Raw genomic sequence first — 22960 nt, forward strand, 5'->3', positions numbered from 1 at the left:
CACAAGTGTATAATATTCCTACGTTAACCGCAATATCCGTTTTTTACTATGTGCATTCTGACTACTCCTGAACACGCGTGAATAAAACACTTGTGTCCCACACATTAACGCTTGTCACGGATACATATTTTTTTTATTCACACTGCTGTGTACAGGAGCATTAAAAATACATTGCTTACACTGATGAGGAAATATCCGCGTTTACACCTATTTCATATACCCGGATACCGTCAATGTCAAATGGAGTGTTCATCGTCTGCTGTAATAATAAAAATAAAAATAATAACTTCTATGATTGGCATTTAGAAGTTGGAATATTAAGTAAGGATAAGAATTTATGGATGATAATAAAAAAGTTGTCCATAAATTCTTATCCTTAAATCATCATCATCATCATCATCATCATCATCATCATCATAATAATAATAATAACAACAACAATAATAATAATATTATTATTATAATTATTGCTGTTGTTGTTACACCATGTCTACGTGGAAAGTGTTTATATGTTAATACTGTCCTACTTGCACCCAGTTTACAATTCATTATGTAGTGATGGAATACGGTCTTTCTTGGTACCCTGTAATGTTAATCAAGTGTCGAAAAAACCGTTCCATCGCCGCCACGTAATGGATGACAGTAAGCTTGAGGGGAGCAGCACTGTAGACCCAGATGGCCACGTCACTCCAGGGGGTCTGTCACAGAATCTCACCCATAATAATGTTGATGTCTCTCTCGTAACATGTGATAATGTCGTAATTAACAGTTTCGCGAATACCCAAATGGATGCAAGTATTACAAGTATATAAGTTAAAACCACATACCAGAACATGTATATTGGAGAGGGAGGGGGATGACTTTTTGTGAATTTTGTGGAAAACTGTCTAAACTGTCCGCAGGTGAAATGTGTTCTGGAAAAACAAAAATTACAAATACCTTGGTATGATATATGAGGTACTTTGTGAAGGCCTAAGCCTGAAATGTAACACATAGCACAAACCACCTTGCATAATAATACATTGCATTTGTTATATTACAACTACAGTTTATTTGATACACCACCTATGTATATGATAAACATATTCTTAGAAATAAATTGTAATTAATAATTCAAATTCTGTTTCATAAAATAAAAAAAGAGATGATTATGGTATTTTTACAATGAAAATATGAGAAAGAAAGGTAATATATGCGCGCCCGAAATGCACAACACTGAAGAACATTTCTAATACTGACAACAATCATATAATACAAACTGCACCCACATTCTCCACTACAGCGGTTCTTCTAGACGTCTACTTATTAATTTGTCGCGGCTTGGCTATATGACACAGGCAGGTCGAGACAATATGTGGAAACAAAGGAAGATTGTTTTCTTCCCGTGGATTTGTATAATACTAAAATGCAAGAACAGCTTACAGTTTTGAATCTCAATCAGAGACCGGTATGTGGTCTCTGCCTTAATGAATATCTCAAGTTTGAATATAAAATATAGTTAATTTATTTACAAGTTTCAAATCAGTGATACTCCCTTGTGTTTAAAGGATATAGTGTATCTACAATATTTCCGTACTTTTCGTTCACGGATCGTGTAATTATTGTTTTATCACATGTAAAACATTGTTGACTTCAAACTGAGTACGAGTACCGAGAAACAAACGGAGTTTACTATACTCTTTCTGGTTCACATTTCATTTCTGATTACATTAACTGCTTTTCAAAGGTATTTATTATGACATTACATTCATACACCATCGGAAATGTGTCATTTGTTAGTTATTTCAATTAGGAAGTGCTGAGATCGCAGTATTTGTCTTTCTACTGTTGTTTACCTGTCACTGTTATGTCGTGTGCGCGAGTCACAGTCTGCGCATGCTCAATGAGATAAAATTGGGACTTAGCCGCACACGCAGCTAGATTTCCTCCGCCATTGCAAAGAGGAATATCAAGCGAAAAGATTTTGTGAATATGGCAAGTGCCGACGAATTTGGTAGCATTAATCACTCGATGGTGAGTACGATTTCGTTGTTGAATATTTTGAAACAGTTAATTCTGTTGTATATTGACCATGATTGTTTGATTTGTCGGGGGGCTAGGGTACCAGACAAAGCGCCTCGCTGAGACTAAGTCAAGATGGCTGAAAATTTTTCAGAGTCCGAACTGCTCGGCGGGTCAATGTGGTCTTTTTGTGTTAACATATCAGAGTCCCCCCGGGATAATTGATCAGATTTTTGGATTTTATTTGTTTTGTGGATCATAAACTCTATCTTACAATTTTCAGGACTCCGGCAGTTCCTCGGAAAGGCCAGAATCTGGTGAGTAAATGTGTAGCAGGTGCGAAATGGATGTTCGGACTTAGTCTCGTGAAAGGACAAATCAGATTCCGGCGTTCGAGAGCCTAAGTCCAACACAACAACATTTCCTTGGAAATTCGCCACCATTGTTGTCCTTATAGATTTTATATGTGAAAATGTATAAGGTTATATTGTATAATAAGGATTTTTGCCTTTACATAAACTTTTCAGTGCTTGTAACAAGTGTTTCGACTTAGGCGAAGGAAGCCTGGCTTGGCTACCAAATCAACACTGGCTTCAGGCGCGGGAGACTTTTAAATATTGATCGATTGTGAGCTCATTCATTGATTGTTGTCGGTGTCCTTGATTTGGTATTTTGAAGATTGATATGTCATAAGCCAGTTTTAACAAAGGGGTTTCGGAAAAAGTATCCGTGGTGTTGTTAAACTTCTTTGTTTCCGCTTCGAACTAAATGTTTCTCCCTCACATGTGACCGCACTCACCTCATTTGCATATTCATGAAGATGAAGATTTGTACCGCCCCTTTTACTTGTTCACCTTTGCGGCACCGTAAGAATCTTTATTTAAATGCCAAATAGTTAACTATTATTTGAACTGCAAATCCATTTTCGTTTTCTCAACAAAACAATGCATTTACCAATCTCCGTGAACATGTAAAGGTAGATTTAATTCTTTATTTTTTTTAGCTTTGCAGTTGAAAGTATAACATTTTAATATGAACTTTAGTTATGAAATATGATGTTCTTGTTAATGATGATGTTGACGGCCTTGTGGTGGTTATTTAGGTAGGATTAGACAATACAACATTGGCATAATGAAGAAATTGGAGTGATGTTTGTTTATGGAAATTGAACTGAAAAATTAGATTCTCAATAATGTTTCAAGAAATAATCATTTCTTTTAAAAATTCATTAAGTGGTTGCCAAATTACTTGACTGAATTCTCTAATTCTGCTCTCACCAAAAACTTGTTCAACCTTTTTAGTTAGTGTTTTTTACAGATTTTCACCAGGATACATATTGCTGCTTTGGTTTCCTTGTAATGCTTTTCTAATTTTCTTGTCTGTACAACATACTAGGAGATAATAATTTATTTATTTTAAATTGTCAACTTTTTCTATTGAATTTCTTTTCATGATATGTTCACAGTTGAACTTGTGAAATCAATGTTATGAACCTGAAGCTGGATGTTGCTTAAAGATATTGCCATTTCCCGGGTGTGAGATTAAGGCCATGATATCTTACTTTGTGTACATTTGTTCAAACCCAAGTCGGACACCAAAATGGCGACAAATATAATATGTGTTGCCTTTCATCTGAGCCACTAGCCTTGAGACAAAATCTTGTAAGAAAATGTTTTGACTAGCCCGTTTGCCTTTGTTGATAATGCCGAAATGTTTAAATCTTTTGTTATTAATGAGACAGTATTAGTTCAAGGTAGTAGAATTTCTTTTGCCTAGACGTAGACTGTATTGGTCTTTGTTTGCCATTGAAATGGCAGTTATAGAGTTACTTTGTATCCACCATTCCACCAATAACCCCATGGGCGGTTGGGCAGCCTAGTGGTTAAAGCTCTCACTCGCATCACCAAAGACACGGGTTCGATTCCCAACATGGGTACAATGTGTGAAGCCCATTTCTGGTGTCCCCCACTATGATATTGCTTGAATATTGCTAAAAGCGGCGTAAAATCAAACTCACCAATAACCCCATCAGTTTTGGACAGATAAAGGTGATCAAGGTATGTCATTTTGCCATCCTTGGGATCAGTGTTTCTAATGTCAGAGTTTTGTTGCAGCAGAAGTTCTAAAGAAGAAGATGCAGAACGGAGGGAGTGGAGAACCAGCTGCCAACCATGTCTCATCCAATGGTCTGTCCAACCATGTGTCTGACAAACATGAAGCGGGAGACAAACACAAGGACAAACATCGAGAACACAGCAGTAGTAAGTCTAAAGACCACCACCATAGTTCCAGCAAACATCACAGCTCCTCATCCTCATCCAAGGACAAACACAGAGATGGAAGCTCAAAACATAAAGATGGCAGCAGCTCAAAGCATCATTCCTCCAGCTCCTCCAGCAAGCATAAGGATGGTCATAGCTCTAGCAGCAAGCACAAGGATGGGAGCTCTTCCTCCAGCAGCAAGGACAAGCACCACAGTAGCAGCCATTCCAGCAGCAAAGACAAACATCATAGCAGCAGCAGCTCCTCAGATAAACACAAGGACCGACATAAGGATGGACACAAATCGTCTTCTTCATCACCAGACAAACATAAGTCCTCAAACTCATCATCAGATAAACACAAGTCAAGCTCATCTGACAAACATAAGTCCTCCTCACCGGACAAGCATAAGTCCAGCAGTTCATCAAGTAGGAGTAAAGATCACTCCTCTTCATCACACAGCTCCAGTAAGGACAAGTCAAGGGACAAGGAAAGACATCATAAGGAGAAACGGGACAAGCATGAGAAGCCAAGTGTAAAAACAGAAGCAGGGGTACCATCAATTGGCTCAGATGTTGACATGAAGTCGGATGAAGATCCTTCACCACCAAAGCCAGTTGTCAAGGCGGAACCAATGAGTGATGATGATGACAAACCTCTGGTATGTATTTTAGTCAGAGCATTGAGTACTAATTTTTTTACTTCTGAAAATGTGTGGACGTTATGTGGATCAAGAAAGAACTTAGTACAGTAAACTATGGTTATAACAAACTCAAGGAACCACTAATTTTAGTTTGTAATAAACGTAGGTCGTTATAAGCATATATACAGCATATAATTATATACACAAATGGCCGGTGACCAAAAAATATGTTTGTTATATATCCGTCAGTTTGTTATAAGCATGTTCATTATGAACATAGTTCACTGTAATAGGTATGTGGTGTAGCAAATAGTACATGGGTGGAATTTAAAGTAGAAGAGGAAAGTGGATTGCAGCTCTGTAGATGATATTGTAGTTGACCAACCTCATTAAAACCAGACTTTGGTTCTCACTAAACTCAGATCTGAGGGCATACCATTGCAGGTCACGTCAGAACAACCTTTCGAATGATCAATGAAATGGATAACAAGAAGGTGTCATTAGCCAATCAGAAAGCAGCTCTCTAGTGCTATACAGCACTATTTTCAAACTGGCGACTTCTATTCCAGACTATGCTTTGAAACATATTTTGACAAAGGTCTTCAAAAATTGAACAAAGAACAAAGAACATTCTTGAATGTCCAATAGATGACCCAGATTGTATGGCAATATGTCCCATAGTCTATGTAAAGTCTCTTCCTTTCAAATGTTTATCCCAGGGAAGCGAGAGATAGATGATGATTTAAACGGAAATGTTCTTCGGAATACCACATATTAACCTTTTCGAAAATCATGATAAGCAACACATTCTGACTATCTCTTTCCTGATCTGGTAATCAATGTTCTGACTGGTCAGTTGGAGGGCCCGTAGGTCCTCCTACCATTGTGCCCCCCTCCATTCATGATGTCAACTATTACACATAACAACATGATAGTCTCTGAAACAACTTTTTCCACTGATTGGAATAAAAATAACAAACAGTATACATTGTTTGGTACAGGGTATTCTTTGCTGAGTACTGTATTGACATTTAATACGCTATTCCCGATATTGAGTTATTTTGCAATTCATCATTCTCATTTGGAGCGAGATGGACTGTGCCTGTACTAACGTCATATTTTGCATTGTTTCACTCTCTCATTGTCATATGTTTCTGAGACTACTTTTGTGCTTTTTTATTAATCAGTTAAGACATGAGTTATGGATGGCTAATACTAAAATGTATGTGTTCTGCAGTCTGCCAGAATCAAGGAGGAGCCAGTTGCACAGAAGAGGTCCTACAAAGAAGAGTCCTCAGATGATGAACCCTTGTCATCAAGGTCAGTCTCCGACGTCTGATTGGCTGGTGGGATGTACTCAGTGATTTGTCCAGGATTCGAGACTGAGTGCTATTTGGGGGGGGGGGGGGGGGGGGGGGGGGGGGGGGTCAGTGATATACAAGTCACCTGTGCAAAGCCACAACATTGATTATTACACTATTACATGCATTTGGAAATTTATAATTCCACTTCGGGAATATTTACTGACATTTGCTGCAGACCTAGGTCCAAATATTGGCCTCTGAATATGCCTAGATATATCCCAGGTGCTTTTTTGATGATTGATGACATCTTGTAGTTAGTTATTTTTTAATAAATGTAAATTATTTTTGTTTTGTTTTTAAATGTAGATAAATATTCAAGTCAGGTGTTTGAATTATGTATGAAAGTCAATAGACCCTTGTCATTCATTACCCTAATGTTTAAACTGAAATAGAGTCCGTAGATTCAAATACTAGAGCAACAGTGTGAAGGACTCCTTTGTTTTGAACACTAAAGTATAAAAAACACCCAGCAAATGGTAGCCGGGTCATGAAGAGAAACTGTTGTCTCTAACTGTGTATTTATGCATTTCTGTGCCCTGGGTAAATACAGTAATGATGTTATTTGGTTTACATTTTCAGGGTTGAGAAAGTTAAGAAAGTGAAGGTTGAGGACAAGAAAGTCAATAAGAAGAGAAAGGCGGAAGAAGAGGAGGTGGAGGAATTCAAACCAGTTAGTTACTTGCCTGTCACTTGACATCATTTTCAGTATATCTTAGTGTTAATGTATGGACATTTATAAGAAAATAGTTTAAAAGTCTGAAACAGGGATCCAGAAGCGGTCATTTGCACCGGACATGTCTGATTGGGAATCTCAAATGTCCGGTTTAAAATATTGCTTACCCGACATTTAAATCTTTCTGTACGGACATTTTAAAAAAAACCCAGGGTCCAAATAATTGATGAGCGTTATCGTATCCCTTCAGCGAATTCAGGTGAATAAACAGGTATTACAAACTTGGTCAATAAGAGTATGAAATTTGATATAAAACATCACTAGACATGATGATTTACCATTTAAAATGTATTTCCTGCGCTCCAAGGCATTGTTTTATATGCAGAGATTAAGATTACCGTGTGTATTTTCTCATAAACTAAGCCAGAAATAGCAATAAGCTATGCACACGTTTCCTCCTACAACTTCAAAGATTTTTTATGCAATGGTCGGAAGAAATTGTATCTGAAATTATTATTTTATGAGGAATAATATATTCCAATATCGTGTTATTTTAGTTGCAGCTTCCACCATATATACTTTAAATTATAAGATCCATAAGCGTAGCACTTTGGTACAGATGGTATGCAGGATATTTTTTGACGTATGGAACAATTTGACCAGTCACCGTAGGGATTTCACGCGCTACATGCATTTCGATTGCAAAATGTTTTGTTGACATTTGATAGTCAAACTGTCTCAAATATGACTTTTAGCGAGTCATGGTACGGCATTTATGATGTGTGTATCCATTTTCTTGCAACTAAAGTTTGTTTCAAGGCGTCAATAGCGGTAATCTGACCAGTCAGGATAAACCATGAACCATTTTTTTATTACTAGATATTATAATAATAGAATTAAATTGCGTACTTCAGTTCGGATTTGTTGACTGGTACTTCCCTTGTTACGTGATCGCAGTGATCAGCTGATAATGTTTTCTGAGATAGGGGGAAAACATCATGTCATTGGAAAACTTGAGTTTATTAAAAATGTTTGTAAATTTTGGGAGCCATGCTTTACCGCGCACTATAACCAAGTTAGCGCTATATTGCAATAATGAGGGCACATTGAATGTAACAACTTGTAATGTGTGTGAAAAGTCGTTCTAAAATATGCTATTTGAAGGGGGCATGGCCTAAATGATAATGTCTGATTGGGATATAAAATTTTCCGGACCCATGGTCCGAAAGAATGTTTTACTAGACCCTGGCTTCGGACAAGTGGCTAAAATCACAGACCGCTGTTTGATAAATAAAGTGTGCTTTTCTTAAATGTAATATATATTCCATAATTCTCTGACACATTATTCCTGTGTGTTTCACCCAGAATTCCTTGAGATAATTGGCAGGTTACTGAGTAATTGCAAAGCTTCACCACTTCCTGTTCTTGATTATTCAGGAAGTTAAAAAGAAGAAGAAGGACAAGCTGAAAAAGAAGACAAAGTTTGAGCCATCTCCCAGCCCCACCAAGAAATCCAAGAAGGAGAAGGCCCCCGAACCAGAGGTGTGGAAATGGTGAGTGACCAGAACATCTTATCTGTTAACTGGGCATGCAACAGTGGTTATAAACATTTGCAGAGGTAACCACATTTGTTGTAATAAGCACCTTGTGTGTTTACAAGATTGACAAAGGACGTCACTTATTGAAACCATACACAAGTCAAATTTGGCCAGAGGACTCTTTGTGGTCCAAGTGATGGATTTTGGTCAAGTATTCCCGTATATGGTTGTATGTGATACATGGTTCCTGTGTATTAGTGACACTGATGTATGTGCAGGTGGGAAGAGGAACGGAAAGATGATGGCACCAAGTGGAAGTTCCTCGAACACAGGGGCCCTGTGTTTGCTCCTGCGTATGAACCTTTGCCCAAGTCAGTCAAGTTCTACTACGATGGTGAGGACACGGTTACTACTTGTTGAAAGTTAATCAAACTATACAATCTATGTTGCAGCAATAGAAATTAGTTAGCCTGCGTCAATTGTAAGTTTAAATGTTTACTGAGTGCTAGTAGAATTTCAGGCTTTTTATGAAGTCTTAATTAATATCACTATTACAGCTGGTAACTGTTTCAGGTTCATTCCTATCACTGTTATTACAGATTACAAATACCATTAAATACACTCTAAGAAATCACTTTGAATGTTTCTTAGGATTGTGGGGGGCACGGGTGGCCCAGTCGTCTGAGGCGCCGCGATTCGCTGTGCAGAGTTGTGCCCTTGGGCACGCCAGTAACCTATAGTTGGTTCGAATCCCGGTTCGCCCCGATTATGTTTCTAGGTTTGTCAGCACCATACCCGTGCTCGTGGGTTTCACCGAAGTGGTAAACGTCTGAGACCTGCATCACTTCGGACTTTCCTCCCACATTAAGCTGACACGCCGCGAATACTGTTAAAAGCGGCGTTAAACCCAACTCACTCACTCACACTCACTCTAAGGATTGTGTTGCAGTTCTGGGGCGGTGGGGTAGCCTAGTGGTTAAAGCGTTCGCTCATCTCATTGAAGACCTGATTTCGATTCCCCACATGGGCACAATGTGTGAAGCCCATTTCTAGTGTCCCCAGCCTTGATATTGCTGAAATATTGCTAAAAGTGGTGTAAAATCATAGTACTCATTCACTATTGCTGTTCAGGAATATTCACTCACCCATTGACTTGAATAATATTGGAATGGTAAAACAGTTGCGTGGGTTGCAGTCGCAGTCGCAGTTCTTATAGACGTTTTGCTGTTTACATAATTGGGACTAACATAAATGATCTATGGCTGGTATGTTCCTAGGAAAGGAGATGTCATTGTCCAATGATGCAGAGGAAGTTGCTACATTCTATGCCAAGATGTTGGAGCATGACTACACCACTCGTGATGTGTTCAACACCAATTTCATGAAGGACTGGAGGAAGGTGAATATACTTGTCTCACATTGGTCGTATCTCCGTGTCTGTATGTTCACCACAATGTTAAATGTATATGATTTATATACCCATGGGTCTGCTGCAATATGCTAGAGTAGCATTTCTAGATGTTAATCAGAGCTCTGTGAATATCTTTGCTTGAAGAAGAGCGTCTCTACAGACACCCGTGCTGTCTCCGGCGCCTCTGACTGTAGCGCCTCTCTGAGGCAGGCCTCGTAGGACGCCTATACAGACACCTTCTCTTCTACTGCCTACCTCCCGTTACTCCTTTGACTCGGCCTCGCCCAGTACGTCCTCTCGTCTGAGTGACAGTCGCTCGTCTCGCTGACTCCAGAATTCCCCGTTCTAGGAGCCGCTCTCCTGTCCATAGATGCTCTAACAATAACTCCTTGGAGGGTGACCTGGTCGCATGCTATGATGACACTCCCACTGACGGCAGGTCCCACCTTGGACTAAACCAGGTAGAAGACTTGGGGACATACTTGTGTCAGTCGCTCCTTCCCCTGGCCTAGAGGTCGATGGAAAGACTGTCATTAGATCAGACCCTACCTCGCTCCCATCAGATCCTTTGATCAAGGACATGGTCTCGACCCTGGACTCTGTCCTTTAGAGCCCCACACTACAGGCGGAGTGACTATCCAGTCCACTCTCTCCAAGTCGCGGGACCTGTCTTCTCCAGGACCTTTCGGAGCATAATCCGCACCAGATCATCCTTCGCCCGCAACAAGGCTGCTCTCAAGGCCCTGGCTAGGGTATCACAGTCAGCCTCTTTTAAGTCATCCCAGTCTGGCTCCTACGAGCTGCGACGCAACACTCTCCAGCCCCGGGGACAGGGCTCCACATCAACCGTTCAGGGTAGAGGCAGAGGCAAAGGCAAGTCCTCGGGCTCGTACCAGTCCCGCAGTTGTCACTCCATGAGTCCATTACCAATGGGTGGTCCTCCCATTTGGAATTTCTTTGGCCCAGTGGCTATTCCAGCGGCTTACCAAGCCGATAGCCTCGTACCTCCATTTCCTGGACATTCAGTTCGAGGCCTACACTGACGACTGCCCCCTGAATCATTTGGACACGGTCACTCTACTTTGCCACAAGGACTTAAACCGCCCGCTCCTATACCAGTTGGGTTGGAAGATCAACCTCAAGAAGTCAGAGTTGATGCCCTCATTACATCTTCAGTTCACCGGGGGTCTTTTTCAGACCTCCTCTCTGTATCCAGGGCCCTTGAGCGCATGTCATCATGATGGCTCATCGCCCGACCACAGGAGACAAGGCGACAAGTGTCTATCCTTTGAGAGCTTTTGCAGGGGAAAACAGCAAGATCCCCGCTACTGCATCGCCTCAATTCCAGGCCGAGTTCCTGCTCTTTCTCCACCACAAGCAAAGACTCAAAGGTAGTACCATAATGACCTACCTTGTGGAACTCAACTCCATCCTGGTAGATCGGTGCAAGTCCCATAACTACAGGTTCTGCTCCGCTCATTCAGGTTGGAAGACCAGAATGGCAATTTCGTCCACCAGCTTGGGACCTGAACATCATTCTCACCTTGCTGGGAGACATGTCGTTCTACCATCTGACGAAAAAACCTGATTTCCACTTGGAGTTCTCTTCAGCAGCCTGTGTCAGTGAGCTACACGCCCTGGCCCAACAGGTCACCACTACTAGACACCATTGACCTTGCCTCCAGACCTCCCCTGGCTTTAAGTGCCCTGGAGTAGAAGATTCATACCCCCTTGCATACGGCTCGGTACGTCAATCTACAACTTTAACTTGACTAAGGTTATCGTTTACGGCTGCGTAGTACCAGGACACCCCACATACCTGACTCTTGGTTCCCATCTACAGATTGGTCATTTGCTGCCAACCACACAGCCGAAGATTGGCTGAGGGAACTGTTCTGAAATGAAAGTCCACATCTGAAGGTATGCCCTCCACTGATTCCGTCTGATAAAGATGCATTAAGGAGTAATGCAGGATAAATAAAAAATCTAGTAAAATCCTAGATATTATTTATATTTGTATACTTATCCTGCATTACTGCATCTAAAGAGACACGCCTGTCGCAGAGCTGCCTCCCCACAATGCCTTCCAGAGTTCCCCACGATGTTCCGGACTCTAGAGTAATATGAGGATCCATGACTTCACTTTCCTTCACTCCCACGTGGGAGCTGTGTGATAGGGTTGGCCTCTCATCTAGTTGGAACAACTTCTTCAAGCAAAGATCTTCACATATCTCTTTTTTGTCAAGAACAAGCTGTAATATGCATTAAGGAGTAATGCAGGATAAGAATACAAATATTAAAAATATCTAAGATTTTACTAGGTTTGATATGAATGAGCATGCCAATAATTTTATTGTAGTGTATGACTTCTGAAGAAAAGGAGAAGCTCAAGGATCTGAAGAAATGTAACTTTAGTGAAATGGCCGACTATTTCAAGGTGAAGACTGAGGAACGAAAGGCCATGACCAAGGAAGAGAAACTGGTAAGTCATCATAGCCTGTAGCGACAGCAGATATAACCAGTACTCAGACAGAGCAAACTGTTTAAGAACCACCCTATCCTCCTGCAGTATGATAATGTATATTGAGCAGGAAAGTCAAGGGTCCTTGTCACCACTCGGTTAAAAGTGAGAGGATTAAGGAAGTTCCTGGATAGAATGCTATGGGAGCATACAGCCTGTTGGTTTTGAGCCCTGGGGTTTGGTCGTCGTCACTTGAGTTAATCAATCATACGACCTGGACTTGTGTATCATTTAGAGCTGCTTTGTGCAATGCATTGTCTAAAATGTTACTGCCATTTTGAGTTAACATGATGAACACAATTTCGAAGAATGGTAAAAATGTATCAGCGTAATTAGTTGTATTAAAAAAAAGGTATGATCCATATCATTATCTTTACACAGATTGTAGTAACTGTAAATTCTGGATATTTCAAACTGATTTCCAGTCCTTTGAAGTTTTTTTTCTTTTTTTGTTTGCCTTGAGATTGGTATTTGTTGCTACAGAAACATTGATAGCCAGCACGTAATTACTTTGGGTCAACAATAATATCTATGTCAAGTTATGATGAAGATGAGTTACCTTCCAAGTTGGGAAGACTATAACTTATTTAAGATTTTCTGTGTTGTGACTACAGGTAATAAGGAAGAACAATGAAGCGCTAGTGAAGGAGTATGGCTTTTGCAAGATTGATGGTCACACAGAGAAGATCGGTAACTTCAAGATAGAACCCCCAGGTCTGTTCCGAGGTCGAGGTGACCATCCGAAGCAGGGCATGTTGAAGAGAAGGGTACAGCCTGAGGATGTCATTATCAACTGTAGCAAGTAAGAGAGAGAGAGAGAGAGAGAGAGAATATAGTTATCAAGACATTTAAAATACCACATAATTCAACATGAGTTTAAAAGTTTGGATGTGGCTATGGGATTTTGGTAATCCTTTGGTCATTGAAGTATTGGAAGTAGTGACAACAAAATACTAGAAATTGTATATGATGATATGAGAGGTTGCAGAATTATGTCGACTTGAATCCAAAGTCAGGAGAAGTTAAAGTAACAATGATGAAGTATAGAAACAGGAATCATGTGTGAATAAAAACTCTTTATGTTACTGAAATTGTTACATTTCACAGACAATTTCACAAAGTTGTTTACTTCTTCAGAGAGTCTGTTATCCCCAAGGCACCTGAAGGCCACAAGTGGAGAGAAGTTCGCCATGATAACATGGTATGTCTTGTCCTTACAAGTGTTTTAAGGAAAATTAAATCTTCTAAGTAACTTTTCCACATCAGTAACTTTTTATGATATTGTTTCACAACATGGTCAAGAGGATTATCTTCCAGAAAGTGTTAGCATGTTGAACAGACAGTTACTATTGCATTATTCTTAGAAGTTAATAAAAGAATTAATGTAGTGTGTTCGACAACTCTCAACAAGTTTTAGAGGTTTTGTTTCTGCAAAGTTGGTTGAATTTATATTATTGTACATGGATATTTAATTCCATGAGGTGTGTCAGTTGAATGTTTTGTTGTATGTGTCAGGTAACATGGCTCTCCAGCTGGAATGAAAACATCCAGGGTCAGACCAAGTACATCATGTTGAATGCTGCTTCCAAACTCAAGGTAAACCTAAGTGTAAAACCTTTGTACAGTGCAAAGGAATATGATTTTCGTATTTGTAATATTGATGGGGCCATGGGTGGCTCATTTGTTTACAGCACTGCATTTTCCTGCAGTCTTGTACCTTAGGCATTCCAGAAACAATTGGTTCGAATTTTAGTTTTACCCTGATGTTTCTATGTTGTTAAGTAGTTAACTGTCTCCGACATACCATGAAATGACTGAAATACTTTAAAGCTTTATTATACCAGAAATTACATTGAGCATCAGTAACCTGGTGAAGAGATGCATCATTAGATGACTTTTGATAGTTAATTACCATATGTAATGTGATTGGTTAGATTCTGAGTTATTTAGTAGTATGAATTGCAGCTTAAGAGTGTGGAGTTATCTCCCTTGTATGCATTGAGTTACCTCCCTTCCTGGCACAGCATGTACTTCAGAAATGTATTGTGCAGTCAACTTTTGCCAATTTACAATTTACTATGTTGTTGTGCGTTATTCAACAGTGTACAAGTATAATGTTAGGTAAAATTAACCACAATGCACAACACTGGTAATATGTATGGATATCCAAATGTAGACATAAAACCTAAAACAGATATATATGTTTCTTCCAGGGAGAGAAGGACTGGCAGAAGTACGAAGTTGCCCGTCGTCTGCACAAGTGTGTTGATAAGATCCGAGCTCAGTATCGGGAAGACTGGAAATCCAAGGAGATGAGAATACGGCAGCGGGCTGTTGCCCTCTACTTCATCGACAAGGTGATTCACACATTCTCTCATTATTAAAACGCAAGCAAGTAAATAATTAGGTGTTACATTTTCCAGGATACGTAATAAACTGGTGTGAACTAAGAAAATGTGTTTAATAGCTTTCTCACATAGGGTTAATAGGAAAGGCCACCTTGTCATTTGTGTTTCTCATTAGGGTCAATAGTGGGCAGTGGGGTAGCCTAGTGGTTAAAGCTTTTGCTCTTCACACTAAAGACCCGGGTTTGATGTCCCACTTGGGCACTATGTGTGAAGCCCATTTCTAGTGTCCCCTGCCATGATATTGCAGGAATATTGCTAAAAGCGGCATAAAACCATATTCACTCACTACTCATTAGGATCAATGGAGAACAGGGCCAAAAGAATTCATTGCAATCATTTTTACATCTTTACACTTGTACCTATTATCAGAGATTTATCTGGGATTGTTAGGTTCAAAATTGAAATATTAATGAAAGACCCTTCCACTTATTGACCAACAAAAGTAACTCTTAGTCATAATCATACTAGGCCTCTGAGAGCCCCCTGGTAAGTCTCTGCTTGTATGAAGATATAATCCAACTACTAATGCCATCATGTATGTGTCCAGCTTGCTCTGAGAGCTGGTAACGAGAAGGAAGAAGGTGAGACAGCCGATACGGTAGGCTGCTGCTCACTGCGAGTGGAACATATGACGCTGCATGAGGAGAAGGACAACAAGGAGTGTGTGGTGGAATTTGACTTCCTCGGTAAGGACTCCATCCGCTACAACAACAGCATGCCAGTGGAGAAGAGAGTCTTTAAGAACCTGCAGCTCTTCATGGACAACAAACAACCTGAAGATGACCTCTTTGACAGACTTAATGTGAGTACACCCATGAAAACACAGGGCAAAAGTCATATCATTTATAAATCTCTGTCTCTGGGGATTCCAGGATTGAGTAGACCCTCAATACCCTATGCTTGTTGTTTCTCATTTTATCAACCATTTGTTTGCCTGGCCCAACTCTGCCTTGCGCTCTTATAGAATGGTGGACTAATTCTGGGAAAACCCAAACTTGATCACTATGTGATGTACAAATCTGTAGCAGAGTAGGTTGTTCCTTTGTTCCTGAGTGTAACTACAATTCTCTTCTGTGGTAACAGTGACATATTGTTAGATGTAGTGTACAGTCCTGTATTGAAGGTTTTAGAAATTACTGACACAATACAACAAGAATATTTTACAAGTATGCTTAGTCTTTTCTGGCAACTTAGGTAATAACTAATCCATGTTCTCCATCCTGTACAGACGGCCATCTTGAACAAGCACTTGCATGACCTGATGGAAGGCCTGACTGCCAAGGTGTTCAGGACATACAACGCTTCCCGCACCCTGCAGGAACAGTTGGACATTCTCACTAACCGTAAGACTACTCACATGTTGTATGGCAACTCCACATCTAACATATATTTCAAGATCTGTGATAAATAAGTACCTGTTCTTAAAGAACTTAACTGCTTTGTGTGCAAGACAAGAGATTGACTTGTTTATTATTAACTAAATCATATATGGGTTTATTCTTCTACAGCTGATGACCCTATTCCGGCCAAGATCCTGTCCTACAACCGAGCCAACCGAGCTGTGGCTATCTTGTGTAACCATCAGCGGTCTGCTCCAAAAACATTTGCCCAGTCCATGGACAACCTCATGAAAAAGGTACAAGGGCATAATTTATCCTGCCGATTACATTTCATTATCCAGAATGTGATTCACTGGTCTTGGAACTTCAAGCTTTCATGCATATATAGTCTGTTCACTCGTCATGAGTTTGACAATTCTTAGGACCCATTGCTGTTATTACTGGCGCGACTCATGGATCTACTAGACAATGTTTAATCCGTATTTCAGAATATGATATATCTGAAGATAGAATTGAACTAAACCTTTTTGAAGGTCTTGTAACTGATGATCTGTCTGTTGCAGATTGATGAGAAGAAGCTGCAGGTAAAGGATGCCAAGAAGTCAGTGAAGGATGCCAAGTCTGACTACAAGGCCCACAACACAGAGAAGGCTAGACAGTAAGTACAACACACTTCACGCAGATTCAAAACTCACATCTAAGTAATATTATGCTGCATATAGGCTGAAAAAACAAAAACCGGTGGTTGTCAGGGCAAAGTGATTTGGAATGGTGTCTTTGTGTTAGTATTCATGTCAGAATGTATTTTGTTCAACTTCAAAAAGACTTTCACTTTCCGAAGTTTTTATTATGCCCCGCCCAACGAAGTTGGCGGGGGATATAGAAATGGGCTCCATCCGTCACGTTTCTTTTCCGGAGCATAACTCATAAACCGTTCAATATTTTTTCATCAAACTTTGCAGGTCTGTCAGGTACATGCTGAACTGGTGCCTTTTGCTCTTTAGAAATTTTTTATTTTTTTATTTTTTACGTTTCCATGGCAGCAAGATGGACTGAGGTTCCAAACTCATCTTTTTTCACAATTTCCATGACAAGTTCCACCTCGGTTAAAAAAGGTTAGGGTTTGTTTAGATTTAATTATGTCATAAATTCTGCAACAGGGGCGGGGGATATAGCCACGTTAGTGGCAAACTCTTGTTTCGATTGATATGGCATGGAAAACTGGCATAATACTATGGACAAGTCATGTCTGGTTGGTGTATTGAACCTGTGATCTGTTTTGGTCTTTGCTGAATTCTAATCAGTGCCATCAGTCACAAAGAGTGTTAAGTTGTGTCTGGAGTAACATTCCTCCATATCTAGCGACACCATGTGCGTGACTGACAGTGTGTGTGTTGTTACAGGACTGTGGAGAAGAAGAAGAAGTCAGTACAGCGGCTGGAGGAACAGCTCACTAAGCTGGAGGTGCAGGCCACAGACAAGGTCAGTTGTCATCAGTAGAATATGTGTGTTAAATGGTCTCATTTTAGAATGGTGGACATGGGTGGATCAGTTGTGTATGTCATGCAGTTTGCTGTGCTTCCCTTAGGCATGCCAGAAATATATGATCATGGGTTTTAATCCTAGATTTGCCCTAATGTGACTCACTTATATTAGAATGTTGTTCATAACAGTAGATTATGTTTCTAGGTTTGTCAGCACCATACCCGTGCTCGTGGGTTTCACCGAAGTGGTAAACGTCAGAGACCTGCATCACTTGGGGCTTTCCTCCCACATTAAGCTGACTGGAATACTGTTAAAAGCGGCGTTAAACCCAACTCACTCACTCATAACAGTAGATGTTTCATGCACATGTGTTTCCTTGTTCATTCCCAGTATTTCTGTTGTTTACTGCAGAAGTCATGAGTATTTATTGCCATCTTTCAACTGGATATTTCAATCAAGATACACTATTGATCATCAGTTTAATAGTTGTAACTGCTTTGTAAGGTCATACTCATACTTAGGCTAAAAATAATTGTCTTAGTTCTCAGGCACAATTTGCACACGCAATAACTTCATAAACCATCGCCTGAGAACCAATTCTATTATTTTTTTAAGCCTTACCCTCCTGAGAACATATACTGATACAAAAAAATGTTGTGTTTCTCAAGTAACTAGACTACAACACGTCATAAGCATCGTTCCAGAAATAAAGGCAATATTGTATCTGTGACAGACATTTTGTTCTATTTGCAGGAGGAAAATAAAGAAATTGCTCTTGGTACGTCCAAGCTGAACTATCTGGATCCCCGAATCTCAGTGGCTTGGTAAGTCTGCTAATATGGTGATGGTGATCACTTTGGTCTTTTTCTGTTTACTTCTGGATCAGTAATCATCAGCTTGACACTTGTTCTTTATCGTCTTTAGTCATGTCAGAGATACACACTCATGGACAGCAACCACTTGGCGGATGCTTAGGCTCAGTTGTGTAATACTCATGTCAATTATGTCTTCTTAAGGGTAAGCATGGTAAGATGACTCCACAAAGCTAGTTTGGCAAGTCTGGCCCGGTTGTCGGATGCCTGTGCTTGTGGGTTTCAAGTACGTGGTAAATGTTTAAGACATACATAACTTTGGGCTTTCCTCCCAAATGCTAAACACTGTCTAATGCAGTTATCTCCCTTTTCTCCCCCAGGTGTAAGAAGTGGAATGTTCCTGTTGAGAAGATCTACAACAAGACCCAGAGGGACAAGTTCCGCTGGGCCTTGGACATGGCAGAGGCTGACTTCTGTTTTTGATATGGATGTGTCTTAGGCATCAGTGATCAAATGTTATTTTACTACAGAGCATTTTGTTGCCAGTCGCCACTGGCTTGGCAATGTACAGATTTTAACAAGGGTATTTAATATGGTTAATTGTGGAGAGAAAATGAATGCAAGGTTTTATAGTGTGTGTTAAGATATGTGGATTTGTCGTGGGATTTAATGGACATTATTGGTGCCAGTGTGAGAAGTTTTATGACATACTAGACGAACCTTGAATTGTTCTTGCTATATTTTGTGGGATGACCTCCATATGTGCTGGTTGTAGATAGGTGTTCAGCCATTAAGTACATCTCTGAATATGCAGCTAGATATGCATCTTGGTACACAATCATGAAGTGCATCTCATTTTGGGGGTATTTCTGGAATGAATTCTGAATTTGCTTGTCTAATTAAGTTGATTATTAAATGAAATATTTATTTTATAAGTAAATGAAAGGATGGCTTCAAAATAGCCATTGGACATTATTCAGTTATGTTGACTTCACTGCAATAGTAAACTAATACCGGTACCTTTTATGTGAAAGATAAGCATTTTGTTCTTAGTGCATGAAATTGTTTGCTGTTAAGCGATAATCTTTGAGGTAGGCTCTTCTGTTCTGATATTGGTCCTGATTATCTGGTGTAAGGCACATGGCCCAACTTTAGGCATTCAACCCGATGGTATGTAAGATTTGATTTTGATTGTAACTTGCCTTGACTGGAGAAGAAAGTGCTATTACATGTTGTTCAAGTTATTCTTTATGTTTAATTTAATATGACCATAAGCACAACATATACTACAGTGTATGTTAATATGTTGAGTGTCATTGAATGTGTCCTCATTGTCAGAAGATTCTTTGATGTGCAAGTTTATTATTCATTTGTATGAAAAAGTTTGATTGTACAGTGTATTTGTTGATAGGAAAATTTGTACAGTTGGCAGTTACTTGTCATTGGTAGGTGTAGAAGGCAGAACTTTCATTGTTATTTGGCTAGAATAATGTTCCTTGCGACACCCTTCAATTAACACCAGTTGTCTTCTTTATTATGACAAAGTTTGATTTCGTTTGGATTCTGTTGTTTTGCCATGTACTCTGTAACCATATGCACTTGCATCCCCCAAACCTTCACTCCACCCTCGCCCCAGTATTTGCCATGTAGCTCAGTGTTAGTATCAGATACAACACATCACTCACTCCATAAACCCTCAAAGCAATGTCTGGGTTTTCTCCTGCTTCAGTGTCCAGCATTGCATACATTTATCATTGTATAGAGAATTTGAACTGTTTTGTGTTCAGTGAAACCCCCAAATATTATGAATTGGTTCAATTATCACCTTTGAAAAAAATCACCTTTTGTTGGACAGTATTTTGTGAAATTATTGGGGTTGTCACGTTTGTTGAGATGGGTTGAGCAGTCACATCTGAGATGGACATGTTACTCAGGATACACTATGGTGTGGTACTTATGCCCTTTCTTGAATGAAATGTTCAATGTTACTTTTTTCTTAAAATATGGTATAATTTTCCTTTCTTAAATTATATCATACAAATGTCCAAGGAGGGACAATATTACGGTGACATGACTACAGAATGGCCTGGCGCTTGTCGTATCCTCTGGTGATATGTTCTTCCTGGTGTGATGCAGTGAGTCCTTTCCAGAAGTATAGGACAATATCATACTTCTTTTGGAGTGATACGGTACACATGTGACCAGAAAGTCAAGGTACCACTAAATCCTGTCCTGAATATCTGAATAATTCTCTGAATGCTGAACACAGGGAGCAGTGGTAGGTCGATGGGAAGCTATGATATTGTTACCATTGAGAAATCAAAGCATATAACACTACTTTCAGGATATAACAGTGTCTCCATAAACACATCAGGTTTGAGCTGTATTAAAAAATTGCTTAATTGGATATGTAAATACTACCCATATCTTTCAATGAAAAAAAGCAGCAAAAAGAATAATTTCATAGAGCTTGATTTTGTTGTGTTGAGGTGGATGAGATGTACATTTGAATAGATTTATTTGAATACTAACAAGTGCATGTACAGACAGCTAACAAGCAATAAGTAGAAAACTTCAACTGAAATGTCTCAACTTTTTTTATTCGCTTTATATTCAAATGTCAATTTAGAGATCTTGCCACAATGTCCAGTATTGATCCCGAATCATTCCATATACTTTTTATTATGCATAAGCCTGAAAATATTTCATTTTGTCCATCAGTATGTGAAATATGTATCTTGTGATAATACATGACAGTTGACTTGGTACTGCAGAAACAGCCTGTACCGCCTTGCACACGTGATTGGATGTATGGTAAATAGACTTAATCAAAACTTGCTAGAAAGTTGATTTGTACACAATCAGTATTAATGTTGGCACACTCACTGTCTTGTGTTGTAGTCCGCATGCCAAACTTTCAGCTGTTGTGACATGAAAATCTCTTAGATCAGGACCTAGGAGCTGCCATTTATGTTACACAATGATGTTTTTTACCTATGATATTTTATCCTTGTTTGGTTATGAACGTTTTACCACCTTCAGTTTATTTCCTGTGCTTCTTTAGATTTTATTATGCAGAATGTTTAGTTAATTCATGTTAATGTAAATATTGCATATCATGAAATTGCTTTGATTTTAAACATGTAAAACAAATTGTTTGACTTGAATTATTTTGAAATATAACTGCCATGTCTTGATGAAAACTTACAAAATTTGCATCAGTCTAAAGAGTAATATTACTATCATCCCAAAATGAAATTCATGTCATTTTTGAGGAAAAATACATGGGGGATATTTGAAAAATGCAGTCGGTTGCAATACTAAATAGATTCCCCTTGTTGGTTATACGCAACTGTCAGCTACCTCGGATTAGGTCTGTGTGGTATGGGAAGAGCATGAACAGTGTCGTCATGCTAAGTGTGAGCTGTATTACAGGTATTTATTCATGTAAGTTAAGGACCACCTGTCTTGTGATATTGAAGCTAAAGTGATAGTCCAACTCGTATAGTTCACTGCTTGATGTATAAACATGGATAGATCTGCTATGCTACATGCAATATGTTGGCTTTCAGTGCTTTGTGTTATTTGAACATTTGTGAAATATGCACATATTTTGAAATAAATCAAAGAAGTAAGGTAATGTTTCTGAGCCGTGCTGTAATGAATATTTTCATGTGACCTACCTAAGTCAGGGATGAGTATGACCCAAGTATGGTGATTACAAGACCGAATCTCAGTGTTAGATATATAGAGTCCAATCTCAGAGGCAGTAAACAGGAAGTATTAGTGCATGACACAGAGTATTTTCAGAGACTGTTTTTTATGGACGTAACTTGATTAGGAATCAGCACTGTGTGGACTTGTATTCTTCTGCCTTAACGGAGAGCTTGGACTCCTTTGGACTTATACGTTTGTCCATTCCTTGACAATGCTAGGTGAAGTGGTTTGTACACAGGAATTCTATGAACTATTCCTGGAAATGTGTTACGACACTCAAATAGTATTGAATATTCCCATATATCAGATGTACATATCTTGTTATCAGCCATTGCCATTTTTCCTTTGTGTAGCATTGATAGAAGTGACACAGGTATTGAGCTCTGATTGATCGTTTCGAAACACTCAGTGTCATAATTGGTCATTGTTAACTTTCTGTTGGCACCTTGCCCAATGAAAATTCAGCTCAAGAGCTCCCAACTATTGGTGGCTGGTGTTTTATATGTTTAATATTGTTATCATTTTGATCCAACAATCAGCTCAATCATCAAGTGTTGTGTCCATTATTTGTTTGCATTTTAAACACATTTTTGTTTGATGACCAACTATCAGAGTGCATCTCTGTGTGTGGCCACTCACAATGTATATGAATGATACTGAATAAAGATCATAGCCCAAGTTACCATGTTGTACATTGTAAATGGTAATGGATGGAGTGGGGCCATCTGTCTAAGGCACCGCAATTCGCTGTGCAGAGATGTGTCCCTTGGGAATGCCAGAAACCT

The 22960-nt window shown here is 39.4% G+C and overlaps 1 protein-coding gene across 2 annotated transcripts; it reads left to right on the forward strand.

Annotated features, from left to right (window-relative positions):
• The first annotated feature begins 1889 nt into the window (after window positions 1-1889).
• Window positions 1890-22853, forward strand: LOC124133926 (DNA topoisomerase I, mitochondrial-like). Of its 2 annotated transcripts, none has more exons than XM_046498509.2 (20): window positions 1890-2013; window positions 2285-2318; window positions 4116-4924; window positions 6144-6226; window positions 6850-6940; window positions 8381-8496; window positions 8760-8875; window positions 9759-9880; window positions 12252-12374; window positions 13028-13215; window positions 13551-13614; window positions 13929-14009; window positions 14627-14770; window positions 15369-15623; window positions 16050-16164; window positions 16330-16457; window positions 16725-16819; window positions 17565-17643; window positions 18400-18470; window positions 18839-22853. In XM_046498509.2, exons 1-20 carry the CDS (start codon window positions 1972-1974, stop codon window positions 18939-18941), a joined length of 2859 nt encoding a protein of 952 aa, XP_046354465.1. In that variant the 5' UTR covers window positions 1890-1971; the 3' UTR covers window positions 18942-22853. The 2 variants fall into 2 exon arrangements, with proteins under 2 accessions (XP_046354465.1, XP_046354466.1); XM_046498510.2 differs by having other exon boundaries at window positions 4119-4924.
• Window positions 22854-22960: the final 107 nt, after the last annotated feature.

The sequence above is a fragment of the Haliotis rufescens genome, unplaced genomic scaffold (genome assembly GCF_023055435.1).
Source record: "Haliotis rufescens isolate VD_foot unplaced genomic scaffold, xgHalRufe1.0.p SCAF_17, whole genome shotgun sequence".
Classification (NCBI taxonomy): domain Eukaryota; kingdom Metazoa; phylum Mollusca; class Gastropoda; order Lepetellida; family Haliotidae; genus Haliotis; species Haliotis rufescens.